This window comes from Pseudoliparis swirei, chromosome 16 (genome assembly GCF_029220125.1).
Source record: "Pseudoliparis swirei isolate HS2019 ecotype Mariana Trench chromosome 16, NWPU_hadal_v1, whole genome shotgun sequence".
Lineage (NCBI taxonomy): Eukaryota > Metazoa > Chordata > Actinopteri > Perciformes > Liparidae > Pseudoliparis > Pseudoliparis swirei.
Window position 1 is genome coordinate 15,190,755 of NC_079403.1, and position 18,201 is coordinate 15,208,955.

Below are 18,201 nucleotides of genomic sequence, written 5' to 3' on the forward strand. Positions count from 1 at the left end.
CTCAGAGTCTCCCAATTCACTCCACAATATCTTACCTTGTGGGAGATTAATAGAAGGTCTGTAACCAGAGACCAGCATCCGACAAGAGCGGGTCATCCTTTTTCCACTAAATATGTCTCAACTGGAGTTCTCCTTAAATATTCTAATAAGAAAGACGCATTTAACAGAATACTGCAATGTCTTCTCTGGATTCCCTGCACATATAATATATATTAAATTACATGTATCTCTTTAAAAGATTATATGTTTCTTCCTAGCAATAAAATGGCGAAACCCCTTCATGTTCAAATTCCATGTGTGCCTGCAGAGAGATCCCAGGCCTTGCTGTCCGAAGGTGTCCCTCAGAGTTTTCTTGTAAACAAACAAAGGTTATGTTTACATTCAGTGTTATTCGCCATAAAACATCAGCAAATCTGATATTACGGCATCCTGTGTTGTTTACATCCATGTTAACAGCTTGCCGTCTTCTTGGTTGCCTCTGCTGGTGCATTACAGCATATCTTGGCAGAATCAATCATAAGAAGCTATTGACAGGAATGTGTATTGCAAATGGCACGGAGGCCAACAACACAGCTGCATCGCTCTAGAGAGCTCAGGGACTCCACAGGGAGCCTTGAACAGTGGCCGCTGCCGTTCCCCGAGCAGCCTGCTGTGCATTAGGACATGTTGGGAGCTGCAGCGTGTCACACAGCGTGAGTCATTCAGCACAGAGTGTCGCTTCACTGGACCTCAGTGGAAAACAGGACGTCCGCAAGGCAAACAGCGACGCACGCGCTTTTCTAGGAATGAAGATGAAAACGGAGCTGGAAAATATACTTCTCATCCCACAATTTCAAGTTTTCCACCACTTGCTTAGCTCTTTCCTCTTTTCTTTTTTTCTCAATGGGTCATTCTGAACAAGTGATGAAAGCTAAGGAGAATGGATGACTGAACAAGAGGTCGACATGAATCATGCAGAGGGTAGGAGGGGTGGGGGGGCATATGGTTCGCAGTGAGCACTTGAGACTGGATGTAACGCAGGGGCTCTTAAATTTATTAGAAGCCCGAGAGAATCCCCTCAAAAAATGAGCTCTCTCTCTGTGCTACTGCCGCAGCTGGCTGTGAAAGACATCAGTTGACGCCGAAGCTTAAATCACTGACAGCGTTTTATTTGCTATGGGTCAGTTTAAAGTCTGAGATTCTTACATGTTCACCCAGGGAGGATTTGCTGGTGTAAGAAAGGCGACTCCAGCATTAAATCAGATCACCAGTGTAAAAGGAGCCGCTACATTCTTCCTTCCTTTGATTTGGTTCCACAAACACAGATTACGGGGGAAGGTGCCTCTCGGTGAATAAATCTGCTTTAGGCTCGGCCTGTTAATCCTGAGCCATGTTTTTCATCGTTTCAGAACGATTGCTCATCTTCTCCACTGTTCTTCTTTTCCTTTATCTTGACTTTAATTTGTAGTTTCACTTTGGCCACACATGAAATCCAGATTTTTAGGCTGGTTTGAAACAAGAAGGGACCACCCAAGAGGGTTTCGGGCCTCTTTCTACTGTAGCTTTCTAAATCAATCCAATCGAGTTGGAGACACATTAAAAACTAATCGTATGGCGATGACACACGGTAGTCGTGCAAGGCCTTATTTGCAAAGCAGATGGAAAGCCTTGGCCTGTCCAACATTAATTACAATCACATTCGGGGAGGAAGCCATCCCTCCTCCAGGGCGGTTAAGACTCTGTGTACGGCTGGAGGAGATGGCAACCTAATCCCCCAGTCACCGCAGAAATCTGAGGGAATCGTCAAAAGATGCACAGGATGCGATTAATCAAAGTCAAGAGCCAGATGTGCAACAACACAGAATAAACCCAAACTGACACAGCACAGGAATACCAAAACCACAGACACACAAACACCGCGCCGCCACCATCACACTCCTACACAGAAGCCAACAGAGGAGGTTCGATATTTGAGGCCAAAGCGAAGGCCTCCTGAAAATCTGGTATTCGTCAACACATGTTGCCACACTCAGAGGACCAATAAGTAGAAACATTTGTTTGTTTGTTTCTAACTCCAGAACTATTCCTCTTCTTCTGAATGCGTACGACTGAATCACTATTTAATCGTTCATAAAGGTGAGGTCTAAAATATTTCAAGGACTTCCTGTTTCAGTGAAAGTCAGAAAAAACATGAGCCTTCATTCTTTAGCAGTGAAACTTTCTTCTCACTGCTCTCACGGTCGCATCATGACAATGCCCTTAGTTCCCAAGAAGAATGACAATCAATCTGGATTTAAGCCTCCTTGTCCACCAGCGCCTCTGTTTATCTTCAGGCACGTTGTTTAGAGTCTCCCAGTAAACACTGGAGCTGCTAATGGAAGGAAGGCCTTTGGGCTTTTATGTTCCAAACTCGTTATGATTAAAGTGTCCCTATTTATCGTCATTGGAGCTAATTAAAGACAAATCTGCTTGAGTAACACAAACATTGCGACGCAATTTACGCACAGAAACCGCAACTCGCTGCGCTGGAGGTCAACACCAGGAATAGCTCGTTCTATACAAATACCCGCGGTGGTGGTTGATGACTTGCTGAGGATACAATATATACAGTATTTTCCCTGCGAAGACATAAATCATGGAGTAGATTGCACAGCAGGACTGATCACAGAATGGTGGTTGTATGAGCCGAGGACAGACAATCTACCCGGAGAGGACGTGTAACAACAAATTACTCATCAGGTTTTCTATCCCACGGAGGAGATGAGGGAGTCTGTGATCACACAGTGAGCTATGGGACGTCACCAGACGTGCACTGGTGCGTCTGTTGAGCGAGAGCCCTGTGATTAAATTAAACTATGGGTCATCTATGAACTCCAGGTGTCTTCGAAGTCCAATGTGATAAAGAGCTAAATAACTGATTCCAACGCGTGATCCTGATCTATGCGTCTTTAAAAAAATCCTATGACAACATTTTTCGTGTAGGCTTTTCCCGAGCCAGCCTCCACTTCAACCTTGCTGATGCCAAACACCTGTTCACCCGTAGTTCAATCTCTCAAAAGGAGATTTTCCATTTGATGTATCGTTATAACCACGTGGGAAGATGTAAAGTAAAATAATCACACAGGAGCGCAATTACGCACACAAACACAAAATCGCCGATACATTTAAATAGTTTCTGATAACTTACCTTGGTTAACGAAGCTCATCACCATATCTGCGTCATTTAGAAAGGATGTGTCTTGATATGTGGCAAGAGGAGGACTCTGGGTCGTCCGCATGGACTCATACCGGTCCAGGATGCCTTCAACTTGGCTCTTCTCCTCGCTCGATATAGTGTTGTATAAGTCCAACATAAAAAGTGGAGCGGAGTTGTATTTTCCGTGTGACAGATGCGGTCTCGGTCTGTGGGGCAGGCCGAGGATGGACAGGATCTCTTTCTGCATCTCCCTCTTCTCGTGCGTCCGCAGCCGCCGGTGGATAAACCCCGGGTGCACTTCGTTGTTTCCATCCAGTGAATAATTACTCCCCGCAACCAGGAACATGCAGTAATAAGCGCTGCACCACAATCCGACCAAGGCAAGCCAGCAGCTGGTCATGGTGTTGCCCCGCCGTGCTCTCCGGAGTCTCAAGTGTGTCTGTCTTGGAGCTTCAGTTGCCTATCCAAATGTAAAATAGGCGTAATGGTAACCAATGTCCGTCGGAGCGCGTGGTTATCTTTCACAGCCGCAGATCAAAAGCGAGAAAAGCTTTGCGAATCAAGCCATTTGAAATACTTCCTAAAGAGAAATGTGCAAAATAGTGTGGGTCCTGCTTTCATTTCTGATTCCCGTAGCGCGCTGTGCTTCTTCAGGATATAGTGCACCATGAGAAACTTTATTCTGAGCGCTGCGGTAAATCGGTCAGAAGACACCGTTTGATACGATGTTGTTAAATAATAGAATAAGTCCACTGACCGAAGACATTTTACTGGAGCGGACGTGTTTGCGCTCCAAACAAATAAGATGTTCCAACGTTGCGCGCTGACAAAAGCCGCCCTTTAATAGTGGAAGTGGTCTCGGCGACGCTCATCTACTCCTGCGAGCTGGGTGTGAGAGTCTAACAGAATCAGCAGGTTGCAGTTCATAATATGCGCGCGCGTGTACGTATGTGTGTGCGTGTGTTTGTGTGTGTGTGTGTGTTCGGAAAACCGCCCACTCCGTGCGCACTTAGCCAGAGGTGGAGCTCTTCAGGCGACAAGGACAACTCCAACATCATATTTCCATAAGTTGTTCGTAGCAGCATAACATCCCGTCTATTATAATATAAACACGTCTACGTTGCATTGTTATTGCTCAATGTTCCGGTTGCGTTTTAAAGTTGTTGTTTTTTTGCAGCTGGCCTGCACTTATTATGTTCCCAAAAGGTTACACTATTGTTAACGCTCGGGTAGTTGCGCTCTCTTAGCACATATTCCCCCGTTTGACAAAGTCCTCACTTCAACGATATTGTCCCATCTGCCATAATGAAGGATCACATCTTCACACAGCCAGAGTCCGGGAGTTTTCCGACCCCGCTGGAGCAGCGAGAGTACATGTTGCCCAGTTGAGGCACGACCCCTGACGATGGAGTTGGAAACAGCAAGCAATGACGCACGGCAACCTACAGAGGAGAAGCGATCCGATCTCCTACACAAATAAACGGTCTTCGTTTGCTAATTAATTGTACATTTTAGCATTTAAAATCGAAACCAGCTGCAGGATGGGGCTGCCCCTTTAAGTCGCCGCCTCTGTTGAAGTTGAACAAGTTCTAAATAATAAACTGATAGCTTCAGGTCTGAAAATATATTTTTTTTTTACAAATGTAACCAGTGCTCAATGAACAGCTGGACATAAACCATACATCTCTGTGTGAAACGAAAAGGAATTCATTTAAATCCTTATTTCCCGCTCCCCTTCCTCTTCCTCTGATCATTCCATTCCCCCTAACCTGTGTTATGTCTTCATGGCCCCTTCAGACGGTGATGGTCCTGGTGATAAGGTCCAAAGGTGTCCATATCTCTCGGTGTCTCTGCTGCTGCCAGAGCCTGTATCTTATCTAAATGTGAAGAGTGAGAACCAGCATCAAAGCTACACGTACCACCAACACACACACACACACACACACACACACACACACACACACACACACACACACACACACACACACACACACACACACACACACACACACACACACATCTATAGCTTTCAGACTAAATACAACAGCTAATAAACCAATTATCATATTACTACTCAACATAACTCCGTCTCCAGCGTGTGAACAAACAACGCTAGGTTTGTGCCTATTCACTAATGTAATGTATTAGTATTACTTGCAATCATTTTGTAGGGCGTGCCATACAAGAGGAGATATTCACATTTTTAAATGTTCTTCCCACCGCAGAAATGCTGTCAGTAGCTTATGAAAATAATGTGCAAAGACTTGGATCAGCTGGAGACGGCCCTGTGCGTATACGTGTGTGTGTGTGTGTGTGTGTGGGTGGGTGTGTATATACAGTATATATATATATACATATATGTATGTATATGTGTGTGTGGGTGGGTGTGGGTGTGTGTATATACAATATATATATAAAGGTGTGTGTGTGTGCATTTGTGTGTGTATAAGAGATAAAACCAGGAGATGAAACCCTACAAAAACGAACCAAACTGAAGACATCCTACCGAGCTCACAGAACCTCTAAAGACGTCATTTATCAGATTGTTTAGTTTTTCTTGGACTCAAAATTCCCATTTACTTAAATGAAAGCTTATATCTGATTTACAACACAGATTTAGTGGTTGAGCTAAGACTTCTTTCATTGGCTAGGATATGGAATGGTGAGTTTCCTCAAGATACCTTTTGGCTCTTGCACTGAACACAGAGACGGGGAATATCGTCATTCTGTGGGTAAACCTAGGAAAGGAAAAGGGGGATTTTAACAACCTCATATGAGTCAGCACTAGGTGACAAACAGCATGGAATCTATGTTTTAAACCTTGACGGGCCATTACCTTTGGGCATGTGTCATATTAAACAAACACAGGCCGGCACAAAAGCATCCACAGCTATGTCTTCATCCTCCTCCTCGGTGCTGTCCAGTGCTACCTCGACATTCCTGATATAAACAAGCTGCACACTTAGGGCTGAAAATTATTGAAAAAGCGCTTAATACTTCTATACGTCCTTAACATTATACTTGACATAAAGCAACTGTATGTGGGTGTGTCTGCGTGTGTGTGTGTGTGTGTGTGTGTGTGTGTGTGTGTGTGTGTGTGTGATCGGAGGCAGAGCAGGTGATGTGTGTGTGTGCTGGCTGAATTGGAAGTAGAGGGAGGAGGAGGAAACATTAAACAGAGGTTCTGTGTCCTGTCATCACACTGTCTAGACAGGACACCTAGACCTAATGAGGTCTTAGTCTGCCTGTATCTATCTCTTTTGCACACACACACACACACATACAAATCTCCATATATCTTGGTTTTTGTGAGACATTTTTATTTAACAGCATTAAGAAAGAGTTCACACAAACTCGGACACAGAGCGAATGTTGTACGCGTGTATGTGCTCATCGATGGTGCACACACACACACACACACACACACACACACACACACACACACACACATCTGTCCGACACACAAAACGAAGGGGAAGCATGCTCCAAGACCGTAGGAATGTTTACACCTGGCACAGATCTGACGAGAGGTGCTGAATGTTCTGCAATAATTACAGCATACTGCTATACGGTTACGAGGTCACACCAACATACGGGCACATATCCCAGTAATCAAGTGTTTGTCAAAGGAACAATGGTGAGCGCTCCATGTTTACTGCTTTTTATGCTTATTAAAATCTTTTGTGATGAATTTGTTTTGTGGTCACGACCATCCTATAGTTCTGCATCGCCCATCGCAAACCGATAACTAGTGATTGTCCTTGACAATGTGCTTTCAAAAAAAGGAGGCGCAGGTCCCATTTCTTTAAACAACATGTATTTATCATTCATAAATAATAATACAAAATAGAATCAGCTTGCAGTTGTGCATAAAGAAAATGAAAGTTGAAGTCTCAAAAGTCCTTTAAAAACACCTGTGCACATGCTGCTACTGAGATGTGGAGCTTTGTGTCTTGTTATTTTGTTTTTTAGATAACATTACTCCAACAACTATATAATTAAACTAATTGACAGATTCTGATGGATGACAGGAATTCCATCTCATACTGCTTGGCCTCCTAGACAGAGGGAGACAGATTTAACCAATTTTTTTAAAAATGCTTTTGGAGGTTAGCAAACTTGAGAGGGAAAAATTCACAAACAGTTTGATGGTCATTATTTAAAATAAGTACATCAGTGAAATAATCTTCCTGTATTTTGATATTATAAGTATGAATGTGAATGTGTAAAATGTAGCTGTGTGAAGGAGTGAAAGACGCTTCACATGGAGGAGGAGCGGTGGGCCTGCAGACACTGCTGAGGGAAGCAGCTCATCAGATAAGCACATACACAACATTATGCACACAAAGGAAATGCAGCCGCTCACAATTTTGGAAATGCGTACATGTCAATCTGGCAATAACTTTTTTAAGTCTTTCTAAGGTCGCCGGCCCTTCCCTGCTGCTTCCAAGCTCCTCAGCTCCCTCACCCACATGAAAGCACGTAATATCCAGATCAGTCCAATGGAAAGAACTACGCCTCACGACGCCACACTTTGATGCTCCGTGTGTAGTATGTGCTGGTGAGCTGCTACTTCTTCGCTCTCCTCTGATGTTAAAGTGAGCATCCCTCAGAGAGGCCAATTAGACCGAGGCTTGACTGTGGGAAGAGGAACTTCCTGAAAGAATTAAGCTAATCTTTTTCTAACGTCTAAGGAGAGAGAGGGGGGGCTGGGGAGGGGATGGATTTGCACATGGAAAGGCTTGTTGGGGGCATTTTAAGGATACGGCAGCGTTCATGCATTTACATTAAACAGGAAATGCCCTATTGAAATGGATGCACAACTTTATCCTCAGACTGCTGCTTGAAGGAGTGAGGAGAGGGGAGTGCTGGTGGTGAGTTATGGCTTCAGCGCAGTGTTGGAGCCAAATTAAGAAAACAGATCTGCTTTTGTATTTTGTCTGATCGTACCTGCCAAACAGTTTCTGAAAAGCTTTGAATCCTGAATGAAAACGGTTCACAGGCCTGTTTCTCTGTGTGGTCTTCATGACTTCATGTCTCAACCCCCCATGCAGCCTCCCCCATACCTGGTCTTCACCTCTCTGCCATTTGTCATCAAAGGTCCTATAATACTACAATGCAACACATCTTCACTCTCTTCGTATGATGCACTGGACGACATTCATGTTGTCTTCATCTTTCACTTGTCAACATGTTGTGGGTAGAAGACTCTGGACATATTTCACTACCACAAGATAAATCCACAAAAGCAATTGGTTGACTGATGAACATGAAATTTAAAAATGATGTAAAAATGCGATGTACAAAGTGTGGTATAGTATTTCTAATGTATTGAGGTGTGACCATGATGCGGCACTGATTACCACAGAATCTATAACACCAACACCTTAGTCATCAGGAAGAACTCTGTTATCTGGTCCGTATGGGCAAACACATCCTGTGCTCCTATTGGCCGTTCAGTCAGAACCAGGTTGAGGGCTCCTGACTGATGGATGAGACCGCACTGTGCCTCCTTTAACTAGGGGAAGTGCTGGAGGAAGATGGGATGAGAGTTCAGTATGAAATATAGTCCTGTTGGCATAAAGAGACCAGTGACTTTATCCTCATATATACTCAAAAGTTAGTCAGTTCTCGTCTTTTATCCAGAAAAAGATTGAACTATTCTCTAATTGGAACTTCTTCAATAGGAGCATTGACTACATTTGTATATTAAATAATTGTGATTTGGACAAAACAAGCAATTAAAAGGTGTCATCTTGGGATCTAACCAAAAGTCTATTTTCTTGATTTTGCAACACATCTGACTGATAAATCAAAAAGAAAACAACACAAATAATGATGAGTTGCAGCCCTCTGCTGCCCTGTTGCTCGAGAGTATTTGGAGATTCCTGTGCCAGTGTAAAATGTATCCAACATGCTTGAATTACCAGGAGACAACAACGTGGATTACTTACTGTGAAAGTTGAAAGGAAGGCCACTGTACCAGTGGATTGTGAAAACAGCCAAATAAATGTTTACTACATAATATACTTCTGGCATTAATCTAGATTATAGCTGTCGGGGGAGCAAAGTATTGAAACAATTGTACTCCTTAACTGTAACTCTGCTTTCTTTCAGTCAGAAGGTATAAACTCAAAACTCCTCCTTACTCCCAGTCTCTCTGGGCACATTTACATTATTACTGTGTGTACCGCACAGAAAAAGGGAGAGGAGGGAGAAACAAGAGCAGAGAGAGTACACTGCAAGGTACAGTAAGCTTCTGGCATCTGTCCTAATTTCTAAAGAGCACCAGCTGGAACTGGCATATTTTCTACCGTTCAGCACTCCCAAGTTCCACGCCACAATCCCGACTCCCTAATTCCTCCAAGTTGCTGATTCTATTTGACCGCCCCTTATTGAGAGCACATGTGTCGGACATGTTTTCATAACCCCAAATCATCATGCTAGCTTTCAGGGTCCCCCCCCCCCCATCCCCCTTCCCTTCTTTCATTCTGTAGGGAGTCGTGGAAATACTGTGATTCTATTGATAGATACTCTGCAAGCCGCTCTCTGTCTCAATGCCGTTCAAATAAATTAAAGGGGAATACATGAAATACCAGCGCTAATACACATGCGACCAATCCGGGGGCCTGGTTTTGGGTTCAGACAGTCAGCACATACGGCGCTCTGACAGACAGAAGACTGTGATTAGGTGGGGGAGGAGGGGGTGGGTGGGTTACGCTGTCTGCTAAATAATAGATTTCACTCAATTTTTCATCCCCCGTTAGAGGAGTGTGTCCTGGTGAAGAGTAAATTACAGCGTGTACGGCTGGGCACCCCAACATCAATGACGGCTGAATTCCTATCGCTGCAATTCAACTGTAGGAATAGCACAGGCCCTTGCAGCGCAGGTGTGTGTCTGGGTGTGTGAGAGGTTCAAGGTCTTTTCAATATTTACTGAGGCAACACCGGAGAGTGTTTTCAGCCGGTTTTGCTCCGTGGAGCTTTGTCTTGCACCACATGTGACTACACACACTTACACGCACAGGAGAATTCCTATACAAGTATGTCTGTACAACACACACACACACACACTATCCTGTGCACCCACAGCCCTATCAGATGAACTCAGCTCATTTATCAATGACTTTGAGCTATTTCAACCATTTATTTTTTCATTGCTTTTAGCAATTTTAACAGTTCCTCACAATTCTATTTGAACCACTTATCTATTACTTTTATATTATTCAACCATTTTAGCAGGACATAACATTTTTCACAACATATTAATTACTTTTAGCATTTTCCAAATGTATTAATTATTATGTTTAGCTATTTAAACTGTCTATTTATTTCTTTTAGCTATTTTAACCATTTAAAAATACTACTAGCTTGCTTTATTTATTTTTCATGACTTTCAGCTTTCCATTCAAAATGATTTATTGATTATTTTAGCTTACTATTTCGATAGTTTCTTCATTACCTTTTAGGCATTTATTTCATCCATCTTTCCATTTTATTACCATTACTATTTTAGCTAACTATTTTGACTTCCCCATCAAATCATTATTTACTTTCTTTCTTTCTTTTGCACAGCTACTCTACAGTGTGTCTTTCTTCTGGTGACTGAGTACTCATTGCTGTAGTCCTGAGCAACAGATGCTTGATGGTCTTTGGAGTGCAAAGAGCGTCACCATGTCGTGTCCAGCACTATCAGCCTTGATTACAGCAACAGACAGAAAGAGGAAGTGAAAATAAATGCGGAAGAGACAGGAGGCTGTCCAGAGAACAGTGAGAGGAAGACAGAGCCTGACTCTAAGAGGGATAGATAAAGAGCCAGGTTGACCTCCAGTCTGTGTGTCTTTGGTGCTGCTGTTGGCACCATCGCTATCAGCAACCGGAAGGATCTCCCTTCTTATCCACAGCTCTCGTCTCCAGCACCTCCAGCCCTCACCCTCCTCTCCCTGTCTGATAGTCCCGTCTCTGATGTGTCCCGTTTGCTGGAATTTACACAGACCTGCGCTTTGTGCCACATGAATGGGAGCCGAGAGATTGGAAGAGACTCATTGAAGTAGTTTTAACTCAAAAGGCATGTTTGGCTTGAAAGACGATGGCTGAGGCGAAGAGCGCTGGCTTCTGATCCCCTATTCCAAGTTTCATAGAGAAAAAACGCCTGGCAGAGATCCTGATACAAGATAATCAGTTAGAGTCCGCGGAACCAAAAGTCTGGATTTGTTATTGTTGTTCTCCAGTAATGAGCTTCAAATTTGGAAAGGAGCCCTCCACTGTCTTGTTCGAAGCAGCCCAACGTCAGGACTGTGGCTTGTTGTTAACAAGGTTGAGCATGAATCAGCCGAGCCTATTGTTTCATAACTAAATATAAGTGGTGTAGCTCTTCCGGCATCATCGGGCCATCACATCTTATCTGGCAGACGTGAAGGAGAAGTTTCGGGGGAAAGTTCACCTGGAAAGACTGTTTGCTCTCCTGGCTCCTCAGTGGTGGAATGAGCTCCCCACTGACAGCAGAAAGTCTCTATCTGGATTAAAACACAGATTTGCACTTCAGTGGCACTTAAATAGCTCTTACTTATGGTACTTTTGTAGTTCGACTATGCTGAGGAAATGTTACTTCCTGTATTCTTGTTGTTCTTAGTTTGTACTCTAGGTTGAAATGCACTTATTGTCAGTGGCTTTGGATAAAAGTGTCTGCTAAATGACATGTAATGTAAAAGTAGGAACCTTGTATACTTGCACAGAGTTGGACATAATGTGTCTGCCTGTTATGTGGCGACACCGTTCAGGTCTTCCTGGATCCTATTTGAGTCATCACAAACGGTTTCAGTAAGAAACTTAGGTCTTATGTATTTAGGTTTGTAATGTTCTCAATATGCATTAATGTAAATGTTTTTATTAAATCTTTCCGTAATATTTAAACAGTCCAAAAAAAATTATGAAACAACGCTCTCAAATACTTGAATTTACAATGCATAATGGCCTTTAGAAAAATTATAAATAAGACATAATGTCAGAGTTTCCTTTGTCTTTGCTAAAAATGGTGACATACATTTTAAAATACACATTTAGAAAAGAGCTTCATCTATGGGTTTCAACTTTAACAACCAACGCTGCATATGAGTCCTGATTGCATCTGTACATATATTTTAGTACATTAGTATACTTAATCATGTGCCGTAAAATTACAAGCAGCAACATGTGAAATCAAATCAGGCGGCAGTTATTGAAGTTATTTATTCACACCGCTGAACGCCAACCAGCTTAAAGACTGCTGGTCGGTGGTTGACCTCTGAACTCCCTGTGGACTTGGGAAGTCCAAACAGAAAAGTCTGATGTTTCTACACGATATTGGAACCAAGTCCGATGGGAGGAGATCACACTCATCACATCCAACATCTCCAGCAACTAAAAGCCTGAGAACAGAGTGTGAAACACAACACACTGAGGAGTTCTGGTTTGCTGCTGGTGCTGCTGGTATCCTCACCACATCAAAGTACAACCCACTACAATGGCCTCCCATGAGGGTAATGCGATTACGTTTGATGTGGATCCACGATTTCCGGATAACTCCAGACTGAAATGGACAGAGAGAAAAGAACAGACCTTCAATTGAAACCTCACTTTGAATACTTACTAGGAATGAAGGCAAATAGCTGCATTGGGCTGGGTCAGTCAAACACACACACACACACACACAGTTAACTAGATTTCATGTGTTTAACTGAGGTAACACCAGGGCTGTGTATTCTTTAGTTTGCAGAGCACCATTAAATGAGACCACCAAGGTTGCAAAGGGGGCCTTAAACCATGAAAACAGCAGAGGACGTATAGCACCTCACAAGAAGAAGCACAAAACTCACATGGAAGTTTAAATATGATCAGATCAGGAAACCCAATGAGAACTCGCATTTTCAACCAAATACCTCTATATCGATATAAATACTCAGTAATGTGGATAAAATCGCTGAGTGGGTAAAGGCAAATAATAGAACAGCTTTAATTGTATAATACATTCATGATATACTATCGTTATATTAGCCAGCACCAGCGCAATATTTCAAATTATTCTAGACATGATAATCTTCAGATTAATATGAAGCCTTTTGTAACTGTACAAACCGAAGCCCATATCCTTGAAAGACGGTGACCCCTGCACACGACTGCCCCGTCCTGTCAATCTTTCTAGAAAAGCCTGCCGGTAATGAAGAGCGATGATGTAATCACTGGACGACGTCAATCAGTTTCAAACTGACCGAGCGGGTGTTTGAATTGGCCGCTGTTATGTCAGCTTTGGAAGGAGGTTTGACATCCATTCAACATGTGGCTTCTTTTTCTTTGGCTGTCCCTCGTCCCGCTCGAGACGGGGCTTGAAACTGTGAAGACCAGAAAGGCAGGAGACACTGGCGTGTGTGTGTGTGTTTGAGGGGTCTCTATTTGGGGGTCTCCACTTCAAACAGGGAAATCAGAGGAGAACTATACAACGTTACTGGCAAACATCCATGCTTGCCTGATTTAGCCTCGCCATTTTAAAAAAAATCCTTGAATGGAGTATTACTGAACTATTTTAAGTTTCCTCTTCCGGTGCCAATTTCTTCTTTTCTTTGTGATGTTCCTCTGGGTTAAGGAACCGAAATAACATCAGGGAATTAGGTAAGCACGGTGGTTTTTCATTCAGGTCTCTCAAAATCCAAACGAGCAGGAGACACTAATACCAGACTCCTGTGACGCAACCATCTCCTCCTTCTCATTTCCTCCTCGGTGAGGCGGAGGGACCCCAGACAGGAAGCCGCAGGTTCAACAGCCAATCACGTGCCAGAAAGCTGTCAGATCCTTTTGGTTGCCATTGGCCCACATCAGAGTGCAGCGAGCCTCTGAGGTTTTTTTTTTTTTCTTGCTCCAAAGCCACCAGGGATTCCCTCCGGCTGCTGCCATCTGTGCCCGACCCCAAAACGGTTACAGAATTCAACCATTAAAAAGGAAATAATCCGTAAGAAACTAAGGATCTCTAAATAAACTGTGCGTCCAACAGAGCAGCGCTACTTTTGATGAAAATGGGCGGGGAAGTTCAGTTTTCTATTGTTCATAAATATTGGGAAAATGAACTCATTTTTCACTGTAAAGTCAGTTTTTTTTATTTCTAAACTGAAAGTCGTATAGGAAATGTCTTATTGTGGAATGCAGCCCTATTAAATCTTGTTAATGTGCTTACCCACGCCAGGATTCAAACTACACCAAGTACAGGCTTTGGAAGATGCTGGTTGTGCAGCATACAACTACGCTGAGTATGGGTATGAAAATACTGAAAACCAACAGTCAGAGTAATCATCACTCTGCTAAATGCACATCTGACAAACCACAGTGGTTTCAACAAAGTTGGGGGAAACAACGCAAATGTGTGGACAAAAACACAAAGACATGTGGCAATCAAGAAGCAGGGATTTAATTACTGGGGGGGAATGTGCAACTCAACGTGTCAAACATCGTTTTGAGCTGATGGAAGAGGTCTGAATTACAGCATTATGTTGATTCTTGAATCGGTTGAAGGAAGTTTGTCATTTGGTGTCCAGAGATGTGACAATCCATGACTAAAACCACAAAGGTGCACTGGTAGAGCTCAGATCTCTGCCAGCTGTGTCTGCAGTGACCACTGCTGTCTTGTGCGATTGAATGAATAACCCATAATTGGCTAACCCCCGCGTCTAGACTGCAAGTGTATCAGACGTGTTTCTCTCTCGCACGCCTCACACTTGTGCAGATGTCGGCACCGGCTCTGTGCAGGCGACGTCCCAGCGTTTCTCAAGTGTTTTGAAGTTTCTTTTTTTAAACTATACGTGTGTGAACGTGTGGGACGACGACCATTAAAAAGGTTGTTAGAACAACTGGGGTTCTGGAGCAAGAGAAGCGGCTGAGTGGCGGCGATGCACTCAGCTGTGTTATCACTAGCGGCCCCTGAGGGCCCGGAGCCTGTTAAGTGTGGGGAATGAGGCCGTCGATTTCAGTATAAAACACCCAATAAGAGAAGGCGTTTTGAGAAAGTGTGAGTCACCACAAAAAGCCCAAAGGAGGAACCCAAAATATCAGTCAGTTTGCTGCAGCAATGCAAGATGAGGGCACACACACACACACACACACACACACGTAAGCGATGGCATGATTATAACCTTCTATACATCTTCTCCTGTGTCTGACTCCCGTGATCTTCACTTCTATCCTCACACCTAGTGTGTTCCTAAATTTAGTTTCTGCCAGACAGACGAGAGGTTTCTTAAACTTGAGCGCTTTATTAGTGGCAAGCATGATCATTTCTCTTTGTGAGATTTGGATTAACATTTTTGGTGAGACATAATCCTCAACAGATACTCTCATTGCTCAGACAGGCTGACAGGCAGCGGACATACGCCATTGAAACGCGTTGCCAAACATTGTAATAAATACAACCGGTCAGCGAGTCAGTGCAGATACTTTTCCAGAGTTTCAGTCCCGTCACCAAAAGGATTTATTTTTTGATTTGTTACTTTAAGAAATATGCAGGCTTCTGTTCAAGGTATGGCTCTCATACTGATAAATGACACTGCAGAGAGGCTGAAGCATGACCTGCCACTGAAAAGTTGCCACCAGACAGTCTGGGAGGACGGACGGAGAGACAGGAAGAAAGACAAGGGCACTGCCAGGATGCTCTCCTATAAATTACAGGCCTGAGATGATAAGCCCTGCATGTTTACACTCTAAATCTAGTACAGCCGGTAAATTACAGTACAACAGTTGTATTTTAAACCATCTCGCAGCATGGAGATGCTGCATCGGTCCAACGCGAGCCACTTTTACATCGTGAAGCACACCACGACTTGCTGGGATCAGTATTAGCTTAAAGTGTTTACAGCAGAAGATCCAAAGTACTACTTGTTCTTCTAAAAGTACAGCCGAGTCAGCGGGCAAACCATGCCAGTAATCTGCGAGACGCCAAAAAGGGAAAATGTTGTTTATGAGGAAATTGTGTGACATAAATAATATGTAAGCCCTGATTGGCCCTGCAGTGGAAACCTGGCAGCGGGTTGCTTCCTCCCCTACTTATCAAGACTGCCCAGCAGACTCTGGCGGTGATGCCAAAAGGTCACGGCCACCGGTGTTATCGCACTACGACTCCGTCCGCGCGCACAAACAAGAGGAGGCTGTGGTGATAACAGAGGACGGAGTCACAAAGTTGAAAAATAGAAACAGCTTCGACTTCCTGGCTTGAGGGCACGGATGATGCGTGGATGCAAAGAAAAACAAAAGGATACTTTCATGGACAGATATAATTAGATGAACAACTGCACAAAGGCAGAGGGAGCAGAACAACAGAGAACTAGAACGGGCACTCGGTAGAGCGCATACCTTCGCATATCACAAGATTGGGCATTGAATTATGAACATTTTGGCATTAGTTGCATGCCAATTGGACAAAAATGTATCGTGCTATGGTAAAAAAAGATGTTGACCTTTCCATGACCTTGACCTTGACCTTTGACCCAATTGATCCCAAAATCTAATCAAATGGTCCCCGGATAATAAACAATCATCCCACCAAATTCCATGTGATTCAAGAAGATTTGACCTGTTCATGACCTTTGACCTTGACCTTTGACCCGATCGATCCCAAAATCTAATCAACTGGTCCCCGGATAATAAACAATCATCCCACCAAATTTCATCCGATTCGGTTCAATACTTTTTGAGTTCTGCGAAAGATTTTGACCTGTTCATGACCTTTGACCTTGACCTTTGACCCGGTCGATCCCAAAATCTAATCAACTGGTCCCCGGATAATAAATAATCATCCCACCAAATTTCATGCGATTCGGTTCAATACTTTTTGAGTTCTGCGAAAGATTTTGACCTGTTCATGACCTTTGACCTTTGACCCGATCGATCCCAAAATCTAATCAACTGGTCCCCGGATAATAAACAATCATCCCACCAAATTTCATGCGATTCGGTTCAATACTTTTTGAGTTCTGCGAAAGATTTTGACCTGGTCATGACCTTTGACCTTGACCTTTGACCCGATCGATCCCAAAATCTAATCAACTGGTCCCCGGATAATAAACAATCATCCCACCAAATTTCATGCGATTCGGTTCAATACTTTTTGAGTTTTGCGAATAACATGCATACAAATAAATAAATAAATAAATACACGGCGATCAAAACATAACCTTCCGGCATTTTCAATGCGAAGGTAATAAGGGGGAAGAGAGGTGGCGGTGCTGGTAGCAGAACTATTCCTATTACTACCGTCGGTGGGAGGAAAGATAAACAACACACCCACTAGTGTCAACCGCATTAGAAGAACAGCAAAAAGAGGAGTGGAGTCAAATGGAAGCTACGACATCAGCAAGAGCTGAGCTTTCACTAGTAACAGGTAGTGATAGTAGTTGTACTGGAAGTATTCAAGGCAATACCACGAGTAGCACAAGTAGAGAGAAGTGTTGTGAATGAGATTTTAATGCTAATAAAACTATGAGCATATTGAGCGGCTGCAGAAGTAGAAGCCTACTAACTCTCGTAGTTTTTAACTCGTGGTGGTGTGACTGTCATGGTGGTATTGTGTGGTCATTGTTATAATTATCTTATAGAGTAATATTAGCGGAAATATAAGGCATTAAAGGGTTGTACTCACATAGTAGCATTACGAGCAGGAGAAGAGCCTGCAGCGGGGGCGGGGAGGGAAGAGGCTTGTATAGCTGCTCGGTGGCCGGATCAGATGAGCTGTGGATGTGTGTGTCACAGTCCCAGTGTCAGCAGGGCCTGAGAAAAGAGCATTCACTGATGCTCAAAGACGTAGCACTGCTCTCCTTTTCCACCACTAATACGAGTACAACGACAGTACAGTACACACCAGTAACTGTAGGAGCGGTAAAGACGACATCGAGTTAGACGTATCAAACCTGCGACAGAACATCCGTGTCCTCCACCACGCCAGACACAGCAAAGCCACCGACTGCTGCTATCAGCGGCCTTGACAGTTCCTAACGGGGTGAACCCTGGAAGAA

General features: G+C 43.5%; 1 protein-coding gene and 1 long non-coding RNA gene across 3 annotated transcripts in view; both read right to left on the reverse strand.

The window, feature by feature from the left end:
• The window catches only part of bmp6 (bone morphogenetic protein 6), a 45,360-nt gene extending 41,328 nt beyond the window's left edge, over nt 1-4,032 (reverse strand). Inside the window, exon 1 of the mRNA XM_056433588.1 lies at nt 3,167-4,032. Within this exon, the coding sequence (XP_056289563.1) occupies nt 3,167-3,575 (409 nt within the window). The 5' untranslated portion in view covers nt 3,576-4,032. The remainder of the gene's footprint in view (nt 1-3,166) is intronic.
• Nucleotides 4,033-6,621: 2,589 nt separating this feature from the next.
• Nucleotides 6,622-18,187, reverse strand: LOC130206300 (uncharacterized). Of its 2 annotated transcripts, none has more exons than XR_008834074.1 (3): nt 18,048-18,187; nt 17,829-17,956; nt 6,622-7,233 (listed from the first exon to the last, which is right to left on the reverse strand). It is a non-coding gene; the product is annotated as an uncharacterized LOC130206300 (long non-coding RNA). The 2 variants fall into 2 exon arrangements; XR_008834073.1 differs by lacking the exon at nt 6,622-7,233 and adding an exon at nt 12,197-12,743.
• Between the last annotated feature and the right edge of the window lie 14 nt (nt 18,188-18,201).